The sequence below is a fragment of the Alexandromys fortis genome, unplaced genomic scaffold (assembly GCF_014885135.2).
Source record: "Alexandromys fortis isolate MF-2015 unplaced genomic scaffold, M_Fortis_MF-2015_v1.1 scaffold_31, whole genome shotgun sequence".
Taxonomy (NCBI): Eukaryota; Metazoa; Chordata; class Mammalia; order Rodentia; family Cricetidae; genus Alexandromys; species Alexandromys fortis.
This window is the reverse complement of record NW_026067974.1, coordinates 14,125,981-14,143,678: the sequence shown is the minus strand read 5'-3', so window position 1 is coordinate 14,143,678 and position 17,698 is coordinate 14,125,981. Positions and strand designations below refer to the sequence as shown.

Genomic DNA, 17,698 nt, shown 5'->3' with positions numbered 1-17,698 from the left:
TTTTTTTTTTTTTTTTTTTTTTTTTTTTTTTTTTTTTTTTTTTTTTTTTTTTTTTTTTTTGAGACAGTGTTTCTCTGTGTAATAGCCCTGGATGTTCTGGAACATGCTCTGTAACCAGGCTGGCATTGAGCTCACAGAAATCTACCTGCCTCTGTCTTTCAAGTGCTGGGATTAAAGGTATGCACCACCAGACTCTGAGATTGATTTTTGAAAGGCAGGGTATCCTGTAGCTCAGCTGGCCTTGAACTCCACATGTGTAGCAAAATAATCTTGACCTCTGAGCTCTCGCTTCTACCTCTCAAGGGTTGGGATTACAGACTTACACCATCATTTCCAGTTTATGTAGTATTGGGTTTGAACTCGGCTTGTGCCTGAGAGACAGTCACTCTACCAACTGAGCTACATCTCCAGCTCTTGTTTTGTGAAAGAGCCTCTCTCTATAGCCTAGACTGACCTTAAACTCATGGAGATTCTTCTGCCTCAAGCTCCCAAGTGGTGGGATTGTAGGCATGAGTCACTATGCCAAGCTTAAAATGAATCCTGCTGGGGCTGGAGAGATGGCTCAGTGGTTAAGACCACTGTCTGTTCTTCCAAAGGTCCTGTGTTCAATTCCCAGCAACCACATGGTGGCTCACAACCATCTGTAATGGGGTCTGGTGCCCTCTTCTGGCCTGCAGGCATACATGCAGACAGAATACTGAGAATACTGTATACATAATAAATAAATCTTAGAAAAAAAAATAAAATGAATCCTGCCATCAATCTGAGTAAGTTAATACTATTGAGGATGGCACATGGGTATTATTGAGCCCATGTTGGAGACCCAGAAAATGGTGAGGGGTCCTTAGATGGTTGTTTTTCTTCCCTGACATTACCATACTTCTCTAGGAGGAATTGAAACGTGAGGGTCTCAGCATCGTCTGTTCCCCAATGCCATCTTCAGATGAATCAGTGAACAAGGATGGGCCAGGTGCAGCTGCTCTTTGCTCACAGTGACCACCATACCATGCTGGTGGGATTAGCCTTTCTGTGCAATGTGACAGCAGTCTAGTAGACTATGGGAGCTTCCACCTGCTCCACCTCCCTCATTGTGAATCTGGTTCCTGGGGCTGAGCCACAGTAACTTCAGCCATTTACCACTTGGCATCTCCACTGCCCCTGGGGACTGTAGGTGCTGCTGCTTTTTCACTGTCCTCTGGAATCTGGCTAATGAAATTCAGGAGGACCCGCCCCTTCTGGAGCTGCTGGACCCTTCCACAACCGACTGGCTCACCTGCCTTCAGACTTTTCAGCTGCTCTGGGCTCTCTCTCCAGACCTTTTCCACAACCTGCTCACCACCTTGAACCTTTGCACCTAATAGCACTGGGGGAACCCGAGACAGCTTGGCCTGTGCCACAACCAGCTGCCTGAATTGGGCAGCAGCAGGCTCTGGCCTCTTCCACCTATACCAATTCTTGGAACTCACTGCAGCAGGAACTACCCTGGCCATTACTTCTGGACTGAAAAGTCCTCTGTCTGGCTGGGAGCAACAACAGCACACTGGAAACTAAGGAAGGCCTTTGTGGCCTCGTAGGCAATAGCTTTTCTATTGTGGTTAGCGGGTTATAGCACCTTGAATATAATGTGGCCGACACATGGCTTCTACTAGTCAGCTTTTCTGTTATCTGCGGTGGGCCTTTGGGAAGCTGAGTCACTTGAGGTGAAATCACTTGAAGCTTGCACTTGCCTGGCCCAGGTAACTTGACGTGCACTGGACCTGTCTGGCTCTTGAGGGCATGGCTCTGCTGGATAAAACAGCCACTGTTGGCCTTCATAGGCACCTTACTGACCTCTGTGACTGTGGTCATGGCCAAACGCAAGTTTTTCCAGGGGCTTGGTGGGACCAGGGAAGAGCTAAGGAGCCTCTGGTGAGGTTTGTGGAAGTTCAAGGGAGATTAAGAAAATTCTTTCGATGTCTGTGGGGCTCACCTCTCTATCAGGACAGGGCTAGAAGGAGGTGGGCCGATGGCCTAGCTCATTGTCAGAACACATGCTGTCCATGTCGCCTCTTCCCTGACCTGGCACTATGCTAACACCTGCTCCAACCCTAAAGACTGGGCATTAGTCTATAGAAGGAGAAGGCAGAGTGGAATGCATATCAGAGAAGGCGTCCTGGATACCAGGCTTCCCCTTCACACATGATGACTTCTGCTGAATGGGACTGTCATAGTTAGGGTTTTATTGCTGTGAAGAGACACCATGACCATAGCAACTCTTATAAATGACAGCTGTAGGAGTTTGGTCTGTTTTGTCATGGTGGGACATGGTGGCATGCAGGTAGACGTGGTGAAGGAGCTGAGAATGCCACATTTTCATCTGCAGGCAGCAGAAGTGAAAGCGATACTAGGCCTTGCTTGAGCATCGGAGACCTCGAAGCCACACCGAATAGTGCCATTCTCTGGACCAAGCATTCAAACCGGACTCTGGTGGTCATTCCCATTGAAACTACACAGGAACTCTGATGAAATTGATTGCTAGGGTTAAGATGGGAACGTGGGCCTCTGCCTGTGGACGCAGGACCAGTGGGCTTCTAGAATTATTCTGTGAACATAATCCCATTTCTGCCAGGTTTGATCAAGTGAATGCCTTTAACTCCAGCATTTGGGAGGGAGAGGCAGGTGGAACTCTATGAGTTTAATGTCAACTTGGTTTACATATTGAGTTCCAGATAAGCCAAGTTACACAGTGAGACCCTGTCTCAAAAAAAAAATCCATCTGGGCAGTGGTAGTGTACACTTTTAATTCCAGCGTACTGGTTAACAGGCAGGTGAATCTCTTGAGTTTGAGGCCAACCTGATCCCAAGAGCAAATTCCAGCATGGCCAGGTTTACAAAGAAAACCCCTGTCTTGAAAAACTAAAAAGGGGACTGGAGAGAGAGCTCAGTGGTTAAGAGCACTGGTTGCTCTTCCAGAGGACCTGAGTTCAATCCTCTGCACCCACATGGAGTCAGCCGTGGCTGAAGAGACTTGGGAAGTGGTTCTGTCCCGTGGGCTTGTGTTATGGTGAGGAAAGTGAGTCGTGACTGCCACTGGGGTAGAGGTGCACAAAGTAACCTTAACCTGGACCTTTTTTCATTGTCCTTATTATCCATACCTGATTTATATCCACAGAATCCCATACTTTGCATTCCTCATTCCTTTGTGTGTGTGTGTATACACACACACACACAAAGTCTTTGTTTAAAAAAAAAAAAGAAAGAAAAGTAATGTAGGTGGGTATTGGTGGCACACGCCTTTAATCCCAGGACTCCAGAGGCAGAGGCAGGTGGATTCTGTGAGTTCGAGGTCAACCTGATCAATAACAACTAGGACTGTTGTTACACGGAGAAACTGTGTCTCAAAAAGTCGATAAATAAATTAAATAGAGGAGAGGAGGAAGTGTGAGACAGCCATGGTAACTTTAATCCCAGCACCAGGAGGCAGAGGAAGATCTCCGAGTTTGAAGCCGGCCTGGTCTTCATAGCAAGTTCCAGGCCAGCCAGGCTACGGAGTAAAATCCTGATTTAAAGGAAGGGAAAAAAAAAAAAGCCTTTATTGTCCTTCTTTCACTCACCAGATAATTGAAAGATTTTTATCCTTATGGTCAAAAATGCTATTAGGAGGGGGCTGGAGAGATGGCTCAGTTGTTAAGAGCACTGCCTGCTCTTCCAAAGGTCCTGAGTTAAATTCCCGGCAACCACATGGTGGCTTACAACCATCTGTAATGAGGTCTGGTGCCCTCTTCTGGCCTGCAGACATACACACAGACAGAATATTGTATGCATAATAAATAAATAAATATTTTTTTTTAAAAACATGCTGTTAGGACATGAGTTCCTTCGAGGGAATTGAAATGAGATCCCAAATAAATGACCATTGGCATTAGAGTGCTTACAGGGTTTTAAGTTCAATAGTAGAGGGTGAATTAGTCTCTTAAAGGGCGTGTGGCATGTGTGCCTCAAAACACAGATGGGGGCAGCTTTTTGGTGGCAACTACGTACTGCCCAGAACTTTTGCTTCTTTCATTGGTATTTGCTGAACACTGCTAACTGCAAGACATATGTTCATTTATCTCTCCATGTAGTACATAGTTCTTGAGTGTATGTTTGGGCCTGAGACTATAAATAAACAGAAACTACATGCTTACAACCATTGCACTCTGGAATTCATAATCGTGTGTGTGTGTGTTTATTGATAAGAGAGATGCAAATACGTCATTGCCTCTGCTGAAGTTGTTAAAGAGGCATGTTTGCAATCTCTATCCCTTGAGATGCAGGCAGGAGGATGACAGATAGGAGGATCTCCTGATCTACATAGGAAATCATGTGAACAATAAAATCAGCCCTCAGCCTCCTTCCAGAGGATGTTTGGAGACTATGTAATGGGGAGGTCGCTTGAAGGATGCTGAAGTTAAGCTGATGGCTGTTGGGGCTAGAGCAGGAATACTGCAGTTGGAAAAAAAATGGACTGATTAAGATGTTATAAATGTGTAGGCTTCCCTCTTCTCTCAGGAGACAAAAGACATCAAGACTCCGTTCTTTAAAACTTCAGCTAAAAGCCGGGCGGTGGTGGTGCACGCCTTTAATCCCAGCACTTGGGAGGCAGAGGCAGGCGGATCTCTGTGAGTTCGAGACCAGCATGGTCTACAAGAGCTAGTTCCAGGACAGGCTCCAAAACCCCAGAGAAACCCTGTCTTGAAACCCCCCCCCCAAAAAAAAAAAAACAAACTTCAGTTAAAGCCAAGGAATTCTCTCGGTCCTGTGTTGATATATTGGACCCTTTTTATCATAGCCTTCTTCTTCTTCTTCTTCTTTTTTTTTTTTTTCGAGATAGGGTTTCTCTGTGGCTTTGGAGCCTGTCCTGGAACTCGCTCTGTAGACCAGGCTGGTCTCGAACTCACAGAGATCAGCCTGCCTCTGCCTCCCGAGTGCTGGGTTTAAAGGCGTGCGCCACCAGCGCCCGGCTATCATAGCCTTCTTATGTGCTAGGACCACCTTTGTTAAGTTTAACTTCAGCAACAGTGAGGTAGAATGTCATTATTTTCATTTCACAAATGAGTCTCAGTTTAGATGAGGCAGGATTGGTTTCAGGTTAGTGTCCGGGTCTGGCTACATTTAGACTTGTTTGCTTCCAAGCTGCGATCCAGAACTTTTGGTGTTCTGACCCTATCTATGTTCTTTGCTAATATCCCATTTTGAAAGTGCAAAGAGGAGCTTTGAGGTCTCTCCATAGGCAGAGTTCGGAAAGGTTGAACGCCTTCTTCTAGAACACGTTTTTCCATCCGGAACTAAAGAGCGAGAGCTTTGTTTCCCGACGAAGGGAAAAACAGTAAGGGACCGGAAGTTAATTGTATTAGCCTCCGTCCTAGTCTCCCAGACCCGGGTGAGGCCGTAGCGGACTGCCCTTTCCCAAGATGGCTTCGAAGATTGGCTCGAGACGCTGGATGCTGCAGCTGATCATGCAACTGGGTTCGGTGCTGCTCACGCGCTGCCCCTTTTGGGGTTGCTTCAGCCAGCTCATGTTGTATGCTGAAAGGGCCGAGGCGCGCCGGTGAGCGCGCCCACGAAGCCGTCGAATGCGGTGGGGGGCGGTACGGCCTGTCCCAGGAACTGGGGTGCGGTGATGTTGGGGGAAGTTGGGGCCCAGAAATTGGAACATTTGGACTGGGTGGAATTGATACTCAGACAGGTTGGGAAATGTTCTGGTCCCACAACATAACCAGGGCTTTATTTCCAACTGCAATGTAATATAGCCGCAACAGTGAGGAGGGTCTCCAGTTTCTGGGGGGCCCCGAAGCTTGCGGGAACTTAAACATTTACCATTCATTCTGTCCTCATTGCTCCCTACTTTCGCCTGCTTTCGGTTCACAGGAAGCCCGACATCCCAGTGCCTTACCTGTATTTCGACATGGGAGCAGCTGTGCTGTGTGCTAGCTTCATGTCCTTCGGAGTGAAGCGGCGCTGGTTTGCGTTGGGTGCGGCGCTCCAGCTGGCCATCAGCACCTATGCCGCTTATATCGGGGGCTATGTCCATTACGGGGACTGGTTAAAGGTGAGCACATAAATTCTAGAAGAGATTTAGCTATGGGGGAGGAGCTGCAGAGTCCTGGAGCACTTGGTGGGCACGTGTGGTCCTCCCATACTTGAAGTCTGAGGCATTAGGTTTGTAGCTGTTATTAGAGCGCAGACGTGGCAGACACATAGAGACCTCACAGACCTCCTTTGTAGAGTGTGACAGTGGACACCCCGAGATGAGAAATGGACCTCTCTGAAATCATGCCACAATGTACTGGTGGGACCTGTAACCCGGAGTTACCTGTTTCTCAGAATCCTTTAAACCACTACTTTATTAATCCCAACTCATAAAGCAAAAGAGACTTTAGAGAATACCTAGCCTATTCATCAGGTTTTATGATATGTAATTAATATTAGTGCAGATTTTTTTTGTCTGCAAATGCAGAAGCAGTACTGGCCACTGAGAGCCTGAAGGTAAGGTGGTATGGAGCCACTGCCTTCAAGGACTGGATTGTTAGTCCAGTAGGGGAGGCAGATGTGTGGGCCGCTTTGCATAGGACAGTGGGCCTGTTTTGTTTGTTCGCCTCTTTTTAGGACAGGGTTTCTCTGAGTAGCCCTGGCTGTTCTGGCACTCGCTCTGACGACCAGTCTGGCCTGGAACTCACACACAGAGATCTGTCTGCCTCTGTCTCCCGAGTGCTGGGATTAAAGATGTGCGCAACCACTGCCTGGCTAGCTATTCTTGTTTTAGTTGGTATAGAGTTTATATTACATAGAGGCAAGAACTCTGGGGTGGATACTAGGTGTGGAGGAGGTGGCAACGTGTGGCATCTGGGTTCTGCCACTTACTTTCTGTAGGACCCTGGACAGTTTTCTTATCTCCTCTCAGCCCTCAGTTTCTGCCTTGTAAAGAGAATTTCTCTCTGCAGTACCTGTCCACTACACTTGGAATAGGTAAGAGGGTTTATCAGATAGAACTGGAAGGGAACAGTTCTGTGTTCTTGACAGTCGAGAGAAATGTAATGATTGCAGTTCTTGACTGGGGCCCCTTTTTTCCTGACCTTAGGTCCGTATGTACTCACGCACAGTTGCCATCATTGGTGGCTTTCTGGTGCTGGCCAGTGGGGCTGGGGAGCTATACCGTCGGAAACCCCGAAGCCGTTCTCTGCAGTCCACTGGCCAGGTGTTCCTGGGCATCTACCTCATTTGTGTGGTAGGTTGGGGTTCTATCGATTGGAGGCACCTGTGTGGGGAGTGAAACGTAAGCTTATGCCCGGCAGAATCCTGGCACTTGGTAGAACAAGGCCTTGCAGGTAATTTCCGGTGGCTCCTAGAGATTGCCCCTGACAGCTGCTGGTTCTCAAGGGCCTCCAAAAACCTTAAGTCTGGCTGTGGGTCCCTCCTTCCCACATTATTTTCATCAGCTAGATAAGGAGTTGAATTGACCATTCAGTCCCCATCCTGAGAATCCGATAAATGGTGTCATTTTCTCAGTGCCTTCCCCTCCAGAGGACTGAGAGAGGGGACAGAGAGATGTGGTGCAACTCTGCCACCTAGAGCTGGTGGGGTCTCGTAGGTAGTCAGGTAGTCCTTCCTGGTACTTGGGAAGGCCGATGGAGATGATAGGAGACAGATAGGCTTCAAGCACTTGACCTCATCATAGGAACCAGGAATCATATTCCATGTGCAGAGTTCTATGTGGGCTTCCGTGGTGTGTCTATTCAAAAGTGGGAGTCTCCGTCTGACTGTGGAGACACACTTCCTTCTTTCAGAAGCTCCCAGGGGTGCAGAGCTCAGTCTTACCTCCTGGGGTCCTATAGTCAGAGGGGGAGACGGGCCATACTTTCAGAGGGTCCCCATCCTGAGAGGGGACTTTGAGGCTCACTTTACAGGAGCCGACTTGTACTACCTCAGGGGGACCCTCACCTGCTGCATAGTCTCTAAAGGTGCTGTGTCTCTAGGCCTACTCGCTGCAGCACAGCAAGGAAGACCGGCTGGCATACCTGAACCATCTTCCAGGAGGGGAGCTGATGGTCCAGATGTTCTTCGTGCTTTATGGGGTCCTGGCCCTGGCTTTCCTGTCAGGTTACTATGTGACCCTGGCTGCCCAGATCCTGGCTGTGTTGTTGCCCCCGGTCATGCTGCTCATTGACGGCAACGTCTCCTATTGGCACAACACGCGGCGCGTCGAGTTCTGGAACCAGATGAAGCTGCTCGGCGAGAGTGTGGGCATCTTCGGGGCTGCTGTCATCTTGGCTACTGATGGCTGACTTCCACAGGGAGAGGCTGATTTGGGCACAGGGGGCCACTGAGGGCCACCTTACCTTCCTCCTTGCTGGCCCAGTTGCTGCTTATTTATGCCTCTTTTTTTTTTTTTTTTTTTTTTTTTTTTATTAGTTAAGGTTTCTTCCCCAAGTTTGTGGCTCAGACCTTGGGAAGATGGAACCCCTCATGCTAATGCCTCATAGGGTTATTTCCTTCTTACCTGTTTTAGGGAAGAGCTGAGGTCAACTGCCCCTCCCCTATGTGTCCTGGGAGGGAGGGAGGGAGGGAGGAGTCCCTGAGAAAGGAGTAAGGCAGAGCTGGGGTGCAGGTACTAGCAGTGGGGTACAGAGGAAGATCTGGAAGTAAGCAAATGTGAAAATTCCTTCTGGAACCTGGCAGATGCAGCTAAACTAAACAGTGCTTTTCAGACTAGGTGTGTGTGCGTGTGTCTTCACACATATAGAGGGAGCCCTGCAAAGAGGGGCAGAGTGACTGGTGCTACTGGGCCCTTTGGGGGTTTGCTGGGGCAGAAGCAATCCCAGCTCTCTGACCCCCACCGTGGAGCTGGCCCTGGTGTGCTCTGGGATGTGCTGGGTGGAGCAGGCCTGCCAGGCTGCCTGCTGCTGCATCCGCTCTCAGCTCCTTGGTTGGGTAGGTGGAGCACCCTCCTAAACACCAGACCACATGGTCCTCCGAAAATAAACATTTTATACAGACGTTTTGCCTTGGCTTCTGTTTTCCCCATGGGGCACTTTACCATTGACTGGAATTGATTTGGGGTTTCTTGAAAGATCATCTTGGGTTAAGTCCTATCCTGGTCCTCCTAGGATTCCCCACTACCCCCAGTTCTGAGAGTTCCCTTGTTTCTTCAGCTATCTTTTTGTTTGTTTGTTTGTTTGTTTTGTTTTGTTTTTCAATACAGGGTTCTCTGTGGTGTAACAGCCCTGGCTGTCCTTGAACTCACAGAGATCCACCTGCCTCTGCTGGGATTAAAGGCCGCCACCACCCCGGCTCTTTTTTTAAAAAAAATAAAAAACAAAACAAAACACTTTCTAGGGGTTGTGTATACCTTTACTCCCAGCACTTGGGAAGTAGAGGCAGGCAGATCTCTTGAGTTTGAGGCCAACTTGGTCTACAGAGTGAGTTCCAGGACAGCCAGAGCTACATAGAGAGGCTGTCTCTGTTATTGTTGAGACAGGATTTCTCTGTATAGCCCTGGCTGCCCAGAACTTGCTCTGTAAACTGGCCTCAAACTCACCAAGATCCTCCTCCCTGTGTCTTCCGAGTGCCAGGATTAGAGGCATGCGTCACCACATCCAGCATTAATTTTGTTTTTGAGACAGCATCTCACTCTGTAACCTAGCCTGGTCTCAAGCTTCTGTTCCTCCTGCCTCCACTTCCTGGATGCCGAGGTTACACGCAGGTCTCTATGTCCAGCTTTTTTTACGCTTTTGATTTCCCCAATCCCTTTTATAGCCTGTCTTCCCTTCTTTGCCTGTTAGAGGCAGCTCTTTTGAAGAACTCTTTGGCTAGGGCAGCTAGAAAGCATATTAATGTCATATTACATTTGAGGAAATGGGAGATTCAGAGAAAGTAGGCAGCCTGCCTCAAATCACAGCAAATCCAGCTGGAGTTAGATGACTGGTCAGGTCTGCGGAATTTCCAAATCTAGACAAGTCCTTGGAACACAGAATGTCTAAGGAAAAACAGGCTGCTCTTGGGCCTTGGGCCAGTCACTGTCCCTGGTGTACCATGGTGGTCTTATAAAGTCACCTTGTCTATCAAAATTGTTGAAGTGTTGAACAAGGGCTGGAGGTAGCACAGTTGGTGTCCCTGGGTTCAATTCCCATCCAGTGGGAATAAATCCCGGCTAGAAGCACGTCCTTATGGGTCTCAGCACTTCAGGAAGTGAAGCAGGAAGGTAAAAGTTCAAGGTCACCAGCTGTAGCTACAAAGGCTGGGCTCTCAAGGACTACGTATCGCCTCAAGAAGTGTGTGTGTGTGTGTGTGTGTGTGTGTCTGAAGGGGTGGGCTGGAGCGATGACTCAGTGGTTAAGAACACTTGCTGAGGCCTAGAGTTCAGATCCCAGCACTGACTGCAGATGACTCATAAATGCCTGGAATTCCAGCTCCAGAGGATCTACTACTTTGCCCTTCATAGGTACATGTGTAAACACACACAGACATAAATAAAATACTTTGTAAATATATATGGGTATTTTTGCCTGCATGTACATTTTGTACTATGTTTAGGCCTGGTGTCCGTGGGGGCCAGGAAAGGGCGTCAGTCTAGGGGACTGGAGTTATGGACAATTGAGAACCACCATGTTGAAGTTAGGAATAAAATCTGGGTCCTATGGAAGAGTAGCCAGTGCTTTTAACCGCTGGGCCACTTCTCCAGCTCCCATAATAAAAATGAATCTTAAGAAAATGTTTAGGCCTTAGTGACAGACAGCACTGACTGCCCCTTCAGAGGATCAGTTTGGTTTCCAGCATCCATGTCATGTGGCTCACAACCATCTGTAACTCCAGCTCTAGGAGATATTATATCTTCTTGCCTCTGTGGGTACCTGCACGAAACACACACACACACACACACACACACACACACACACACATCGTTTGAAAGAAATCTTCAAAAGTATTGAGTGAAAACCTCTGGGCTCTGGCTTCTTGCCCAGCCGAGGAGTATTGGTTTTATAAAGATGACAGATGACCTGCGGTGGATGGCTAAGTCTGGACTTTTTGTTTTGTTTTGTTTTTCAAGACAGGGTTTCTCTGTGGTTTTGGAGCCTGTCCTGGAACTAGCTCTTGTAGACCAGNTTTTTTTTTTTTTTTTTTTTTTTTTGGTTATTCGAGACAGGGTTTCTCTGTGGCTTTGGAGCCTGTCCTGGAACTAGCTCTGTAGACCAGGCTGATCTCCTAAGTCTGGACTTTTAAGCCAAGGCCTTCTTGTGATTTCTCTGGGTTCTTAAAGGTAAATATGTCATTTTTGTTAGCTGGAATTTTCGCCTTTATGTGAAAGGGTCTGTGGGGAGCGGGGGACGTCCCCCACAGTGACAGGTAACTGGTTTGTGGAGAATGTTTCCTGACCTAGGAGTGGGAGAACCCCTCTAGGGGCTGCTGATCCCTAAGTGAGGAGACAATGGGAGTGTTAACCCTTGGTGCCGTGCCTTCCCGCTCCATCCAGGTATCCTTTGGTCCCTGGCTTTCAAGCACCTGTTCCCAGAGGGTCACTATCTTTAAAAAGAAATCTTAAAACATCAACTGGGGGTATAGCTTAGTAGAAGACCACTTGCTAGAATGTCCCAGGCCCTACGTGACATCCCCAACAGCGAGAAGAGATCTCCCCTACCCCGAAATCCTTACTGTAATTTAAGTTTTGTTGGTTTGTTTTTGAGACAAGTGTGACTGACTCAGACAAGCATTTGCATTTTAATCAAGGCCTCCTGAAGAATTGCAAGACTCAACGAAAGTAAAGTGAGCGGCAGATCAGGCAGGCTTAGATGCCGTGTAAGATGAAGGAGCCTCAAGACAACATAGAGGCCACAGAAACTGGCCTGCCCTTATGGTTACCTTAAGTAGAGCCTCGGAAGGCGATCCCAGCCCCATTCCCGAGACTGAACATCGAGGGTCATCTGGTTGTGGCTTTGGAGCTGGGTCTTTGTCCGCTTCAGTCTGTGTTTGTCCCGTTCCAGTGCCTCTGCAGCTTCCTCCCCTACGCTGCTGGAGTCACCCCCAGCAGGAATGTCTTTTGGTTCACCCTGGCTCTCCCAGGATTTACAGGGCCCATGATGGCGTGTCAGCTGCCTGGGTCAGAAGCTGGCTTGCAGAAAGAGTCCGGCAGCCCCTTGGCATGGTTGACCAGTTCATAGGAATCCCGGATGTCAGCCAAGCCAAACCAGAAGAAGATCCACTGTTTGTTGGAGAAGCTGCCATCACTGTGCTTGAAGTACCTGGGTGTGGAGGCGGCAGAAGCCTCTTAGGACAACGGTTTGCTTACTCAATGTTTTCAGGATATTTTTCTACTACGTGATATCCCACTGGGACCAGATGTCTGTTCTTTTTATCCTAAGAACAGCGACCAGAGCATCTGATGAAGCCCACATTGCCAGGTTAGGTAACTTGCTAGGATCTCACAGCTAGAAGGTGAGAGTCCGAGGGGAGGGGGGAAGGGAGGGCCTTCCCAGCTCACACCACTGCCTACTGTAACGAAGGAGCTGGTACTTTGTTACTTTCTAGTGCCCACAGAGCAGAGCCTGAGGGCTGAGGATGTGGTTGCTGAATGAATGAGGAAGGCGTTCCTAAGAGAGAGCCTGGAGTGACCAGCGTGGTAGCTGAGCCTGAGAGAGCTGGGAGGGTTGGGATTGATCAGAATCCTGGTTCACTGTCACTTGCTTCAAAGAAAGCAGAAATGTGGGATTGAAGAATGTCACTAGGTAACCTTGACCTTAGAGGAGACTACCCTGAAGAAGGGAAGCTAGTGGAGGAAATGAATGAAAGGATGGTGTCCAGCTGCGCTGCTGGTAAAGCCAGGGGCGTGGCTGGCGGGGAGGGGGGGTGCTTTGGGAGGAGGAGGGCAAGGCCTACCAGGGATTGATGGGGTTGGTGACCCGTGAGCGCCAGAACAACGTCTGTAGGTCCCTCCGAAGGCACTCCCACAGCATCTGGCCGGAACCTTGGCCCTGGCGGCTGGAGCTCACCACGAATTTGTCCAGATAAGGGGTACCCCCCAGTACAGGCTCCACTGTCAGAATGGCTGCTGCGTTGTACCTGGGAGAGAGGCAGGCTGGGACTTTCCCTTGGCCTGAAGCTGCCCTGCTTAGGACTTTGGGCCCTGCCCTCTGGGGCCCAGAGTCTCACCCCTCAGATACATAGATCGAGTGTAGCCGTGGGCGCAGCGACTCCAGATAATCGTCCCTGAGCTTCTTGCCGAAGCTGGTGTTGACTAGGTTCACGAGACGGCCCTGGTCAAGGCTGTCCAGGCTGTGCACTCGCAGCGTCCGCTCAGCGTTCTTAAACAGGGTCCCACAGCCTGGGGAGATTGGAGAGTCGGGCCAGAGTCAGGTCCACCGCTAGATGCGCTTTCAGCCCATCTCCCCAGTTCTCAAATTCCTTCCTCCAGTCCTTGCTCTGAGTTCTCTCACCGCCCCCTCATACCCACTCCACACGCCCCCTCAAGTTTCCACAGCATTGGGAAGCCATTGGTACAGCCTCTCCCCACAGCTTTCAACCCATTTGGGAAAGTCGCCGCTTCTGCTGGCCGGCTACCAGGCCTGGTGGATGCTCACCCCTTGGGACTCAGCCCAGCCCACCTTCTTCCAGCCCTCACCCTTGTTACTAAAGAGCTCTGTGAGCAGTGTGCTGGCGGCAGTGATGACAGCGGAGGAGTAGTGTGGCAGGCGGCTGAGCACGTCCACGATGAGCCGAATCTGCTGCCGCTCTTTGACGCTCAGCCACTCTGCGTTGGTAACAAGATCAAGGTCGGCGGGCAGGTTCACGTTGCTCAGGATCTAAGTCGGGGGAGAAGATAAGCCCCCAGCCTCCGGCAGATAGTAGGCCCTGCCCTATGGACCTCTCTGACCATTTAACCTTTACTTCCTCCCAGAGTCCTCTACCTGGAAAGGCTCAGTCTGGCCACTAAGGGTCAACTTCTCTCCTCCTCTTCTGTTAGCCCCTCCTACTCTATTGACTTTAGAGTGACTGTGACCTGCCGTGGAGTCACGCTGAAGACTCCGTCTTGCATAGTGTCATAAGGTGGCACGGGAGAGGGGCACACCTTCTGACTGGTATCCCGCAGGCCTCCCGAATTATTGAGGAAGATGATTTTGGTGGGCTGCAGGGCCTTGGCCAGGGACGCCGTCACCTCCAGCGAGTCAAGCAGCACTGACCGGCGCGCAGCTGTCTCCCCAATAGGGCACAGGATTGGGATGCTGTTGGACTCCAGGCACCACTGCAACAGGTCTGTCTCCACCGAGACGATGCCACCGTAGCTGTGGGCCAGATGTGGTGCTCAAGCCAGCAGAGTGGCCCACTCTGAGGATGCCAGGATGGGCTGGGTTAACACTAACCTGGCATGGGGGGCCGGCTCCGCAGCGCTCAGCACTGATCCACCGCCAAAAAAGGGCACCGCAGTAGCAGCATTATGCCGTAGCTCATCCACCAGCACCTTGCAGCTCTGAGCAAGCTGTGCCTTAGCTTCCCAGAAGGAAAGACAGCCCGAAGGTGCCGTGGGGGCCGGCAGCCCCAGGACCACCAGAGGTTTCATGTCCATGCGTTGCAGGAAGGCCAGGGCGAAAGCCAGGTTAGACACCGCCTGCGGGCACTGGAACACCACCTCATCAACCTGTACAGGGGCGGGCGTTCAGGGACACAAACTGGCTCTAAGCTGCTGGTTCCTACTCGGACCTTGGGACCCTCAGTGACAGTGCTCTCTCTACTCAGGTGCCTTCAGGCCCCACTTTTGGTCAACTGCTCCGCCCTTTGCCCGCTGGGTCTTAGCCACCCCCTTATCTAGTGTTCCTCCCTCGGCGCCTCCCAGCGGCCTTGGACTCTGGGACATCTTGGGGGGAGGGGTGATGCGACAGCTCTGCCTACTGAACCCCTAACTGCGTCCGTGGTGAGGGGCCTTTCTCAGACATCTCTGAGGGAGGACTGGGTTCCCCATTCTCCTAAGAGCGCCAGGCGCAGTTCCCGCGGCCTCACGGCTTCCCCCTATACCCAGCACTAACTCTGTGCCCTTGTACTCTGGGTTCGCAGCTCGGCATGTCGAGACTGAAGACGACGACCAGCCTTCATCTCCTTGCTGTGACTGGGCGAACACCGAGATCGGCTTACCTCCATGATGGCAAAGGGCTTGTCCTTCGAGTGGTAGCAGGTCTGGAACTGTGTGAGCCAGTGGCGTGCCTCCCCTGGGCTGGCTCCACACTGGTTCAGGAAGGCCTGGATGTCCCGCTGCACCAGTGATCTGCCGGCGGGAGGCGCGGGGGATTCGAGGGGAACTGAAATTGGTATCCACGACGGCTCTTCGACGGCAGGAGACTGGACACGACCCTTTGCGCCCTCGGAGTCCTCTGTGCGAGCCCTGGCAGTGCTGAGCCGGCGTCCTGGGCTGGCGCTTTTCGCCCCGCGCCGCCGCGCGCTGCCGCTCAATCTCCGTGAGCCCCCAGGACCTCCCGGGCTGCGCAGCCTTCTGGCTGCAGCAGTCGACCTCAGGGCTGTGGCCACCCACGCCGTCGCCATGACGACAACCAAACCCACTTGCCCCCCCACCCACAGGTGGCGGTCGGACTGCAGCGCACAGCACTGGGGGTTTCTTAACTTGCGACTGAACTGGGCTGGATCAGACCAGGGGCTGGCGGAATAGGAGGCCCCGAGTGGCTTCTGGGTGCATTTGGGCGGGGCAATTCACAGCCCAGCAGGCGGGGCCTCTAGAATTCTCCGCCCCTGGGGGGGGGAGAGATTGGTACTATTAGCGAGGGTCACGAGGGTCAGATTTAGAGTGGCGGAGCTCTTTAATCTGCTGCCAAAACCGGTTCCAGGAAGCGCTCAAGTGTCCCAGGTGTGTCTTTGCGAATTTGCAGGGTCGTACAGGCAGGTGTCATGAGTTGGAAGGAGGAGTCTGGGAAAATTGAACACAGGTCGTCGTTCTCACTGTAGCCTCTGGTATGCAAACAAAGTCCTGTTGTCAAGCGGATGGTGATGAGGCATGTTTGTAATCTCAGTTCCTGGGAGGCTGGGGCAGGAGGATTGCTGCGAGTTCCAGGTGGACCTAGGCTTCATAGCAGGGCCTTGTCTCAAAATATAAAAACTAGACTCGTGAGGCAGAGGCAGGCCTGTATCAACAAGGTCACCCAGGTCTACAGAGCGAGTTTCAGAATAGCCAGGGGTCTACATAACCTAGAGACAACCCTGTCTCAAAGAAAAAAAAAAAAAAGGCAATCCCCTATCCACCCCCCAAAACCGAAACAAACAGAACTTGGCATGATGGCCATATAACTGTAACCCCAACATTTCCAAAGTGGAATCAGAGGAGGATCAGAGACAAGGTCATCCTTGACTTCACAGGCAGTTCAATCAAGGTCAACCTGTGCTAACGAAACCCTGGTTTTTGTTTGCCTTTGTGTTCTGAGACAAGGTTTCTCTGTGTAGTTCTGTCTGTCCTGAAACTCACTCTGTAGACCAGGCTGGCCTCAAACTCAGAGAGATCCGCCTACCTCTGCCTGCCCAGTGCTGGGATTTAAGGCGTGCGCCACCACCACCCGGCCTAAACCTTGTCTTAAAATGAAAATCTTGTCTGAACTCATGATCAGGTTGGCCAGGGTTTGTTAACTCCAGCCACTGGGAGCCATCCAAGGAATACGATTATAGCCTCCAAGTGGCCCTCTGTTAATTTTAATGCTTTAGGCTGTTTCAAGCTAAGATCTAGGAGTGTGAGGATTGAGACTTGGAGGCCAGTGTCCCTTGCCAGGAACAGAAAAAAAAAAAAGCCTAAGAATAAGGTGAGAACAAAAACCCATTACATTCTGGATGAAGTAGTACGGCCTGTTAGCTTGCGACGCGGTTAATGCTACTTTAGTGCCAGGTGACACCTTCCCATGCAGAATGCCTGGCTCGGTGAAACCCACTTGTCACCTTCATGGTGACTCCAGGGGTGGTATGTCTGCCACCCCATTTGCACGTCAGGACCTTGGGACACAGACTAGATTGGAGCAGGGGTGCCCGTGTCCCAGGAAACATGATTTCATGTGTTATGTGAAAGCACCCCCAAGTGACCCCAGTTAGGCCTGTCCTGGGGCAGACACACTCTCTCCAACTCTAGTCCCCTGTTGTTGTTGAGGAGGAAATGGGACTCTGAGCTTGTAAAGGGAAGGTGACTTGGCCAAGGTCACACAGCGCAGACACCAGGCATCATACGTTCCCTGGTACTTTTGTTGTCTCTCTTTCTCTGGGCTTGTTCGGAAAGAGCAACTTGCGCTATGTACACCAGGCTGGCTTGGAAGTCCCCTCAGCATCCTGAGCGTGGGGAGTGCAGGTGTGTGTTGTCACCACGCCTAGCTCTTAGTGTGGTTTTGTTTCCCAGCCCAGGATCCCAGGAGGCCACCTGGAAGACGTACAGTGGCCCCTTGACTATTCCCAGGAGGCAGAACGGGGACAGGGACATTCTGTGGTGGAGTATGTGGTAGAATATGGGAGAGGCTCTGTGCTCTCTTCAAATGAGAAAGAATTTCCTGAGTGTGCCGACCCCTTCCTGGAAATTCTCCCTTCAGCACACCCACGCACAGTGCCTGGCCCGGGAGTCTGGAGTGGGAGGAGCTATGACCTTTGAGTCCTCCTTATTGGTGTTTCCATTCTCCTACTTAGAAAGCTAGACAGGCGGTGCTGCGAGGCTGGGAAGGGA

The 17,698-nt window shown here is 50.8% G+C and overlaps 2 protein-coding genes across 3 annotated transcripts; one reads left to right on the top strand and one right to left on the bottom strand.

Annotated features, from left to right (window-relative positions):
- Positions 1-5,376: 5,376 nt before the first annotated feature.
- Positions 5,377-9,014, top strand: Tmem101 (transmembrane protein 101). 2 transcript variants are annotated; one of them, XM_050156516.1, is made up of 4 exons: positions 5,377-5,569; positions 5,890-6,070; positions 7,100-7,246; positions 7,995-9,014. In XM_050156516.1, the coding sequence occupies exons 1-4, from the start codon at positions 5,433-5,435 to the stop codon at positions 8,301-8,303; spliced, it is 774 nt and encodes a 257-aa protein (XP_050012473.1). In that variant the 5' UTR covers positions 5,377-5,432; the 3' UTR covers positions 8,304-9,014. The 2 variants fall into 2 exon arrangements, with proteins under 2 accessions (XP_050012473.1, XP_050012474.1); XM_050156517.1 differs by having other exon boundaries at positions 5,390-5,633.
- Positions 9,015-11,706: 2,692 nt separating this feature from the next.
- Positions 11,707-16,000, bottom strand: Nags (N-acetylglutamate synthase). Its single transcript, XM_050156505.1, has 7 exons — positions 15,136-16,000; positions 14,370-14,644; positions 14,078-14,291; positions 13,631-13,811; positions 13,162-13,333; positions 12,889-13,071; positions 11,707-12,254 (listed from the first exon to the last, which is right to left on the bottom strand). Exons 1-7 carry the CDS (start codon positions 15,538-15,540, stop codon positions 12,101-12,103), a joined length of 1,584 nt encoding a protein of 527 aa, XP_050012462.1. The 5' UTR covers positions 15,541-16,000; the 3' UTR covers positions 11,707-12,100.
- Between the last annotated feature and the right edge of the window lie 1,698 nt (positions 16,001-17,698).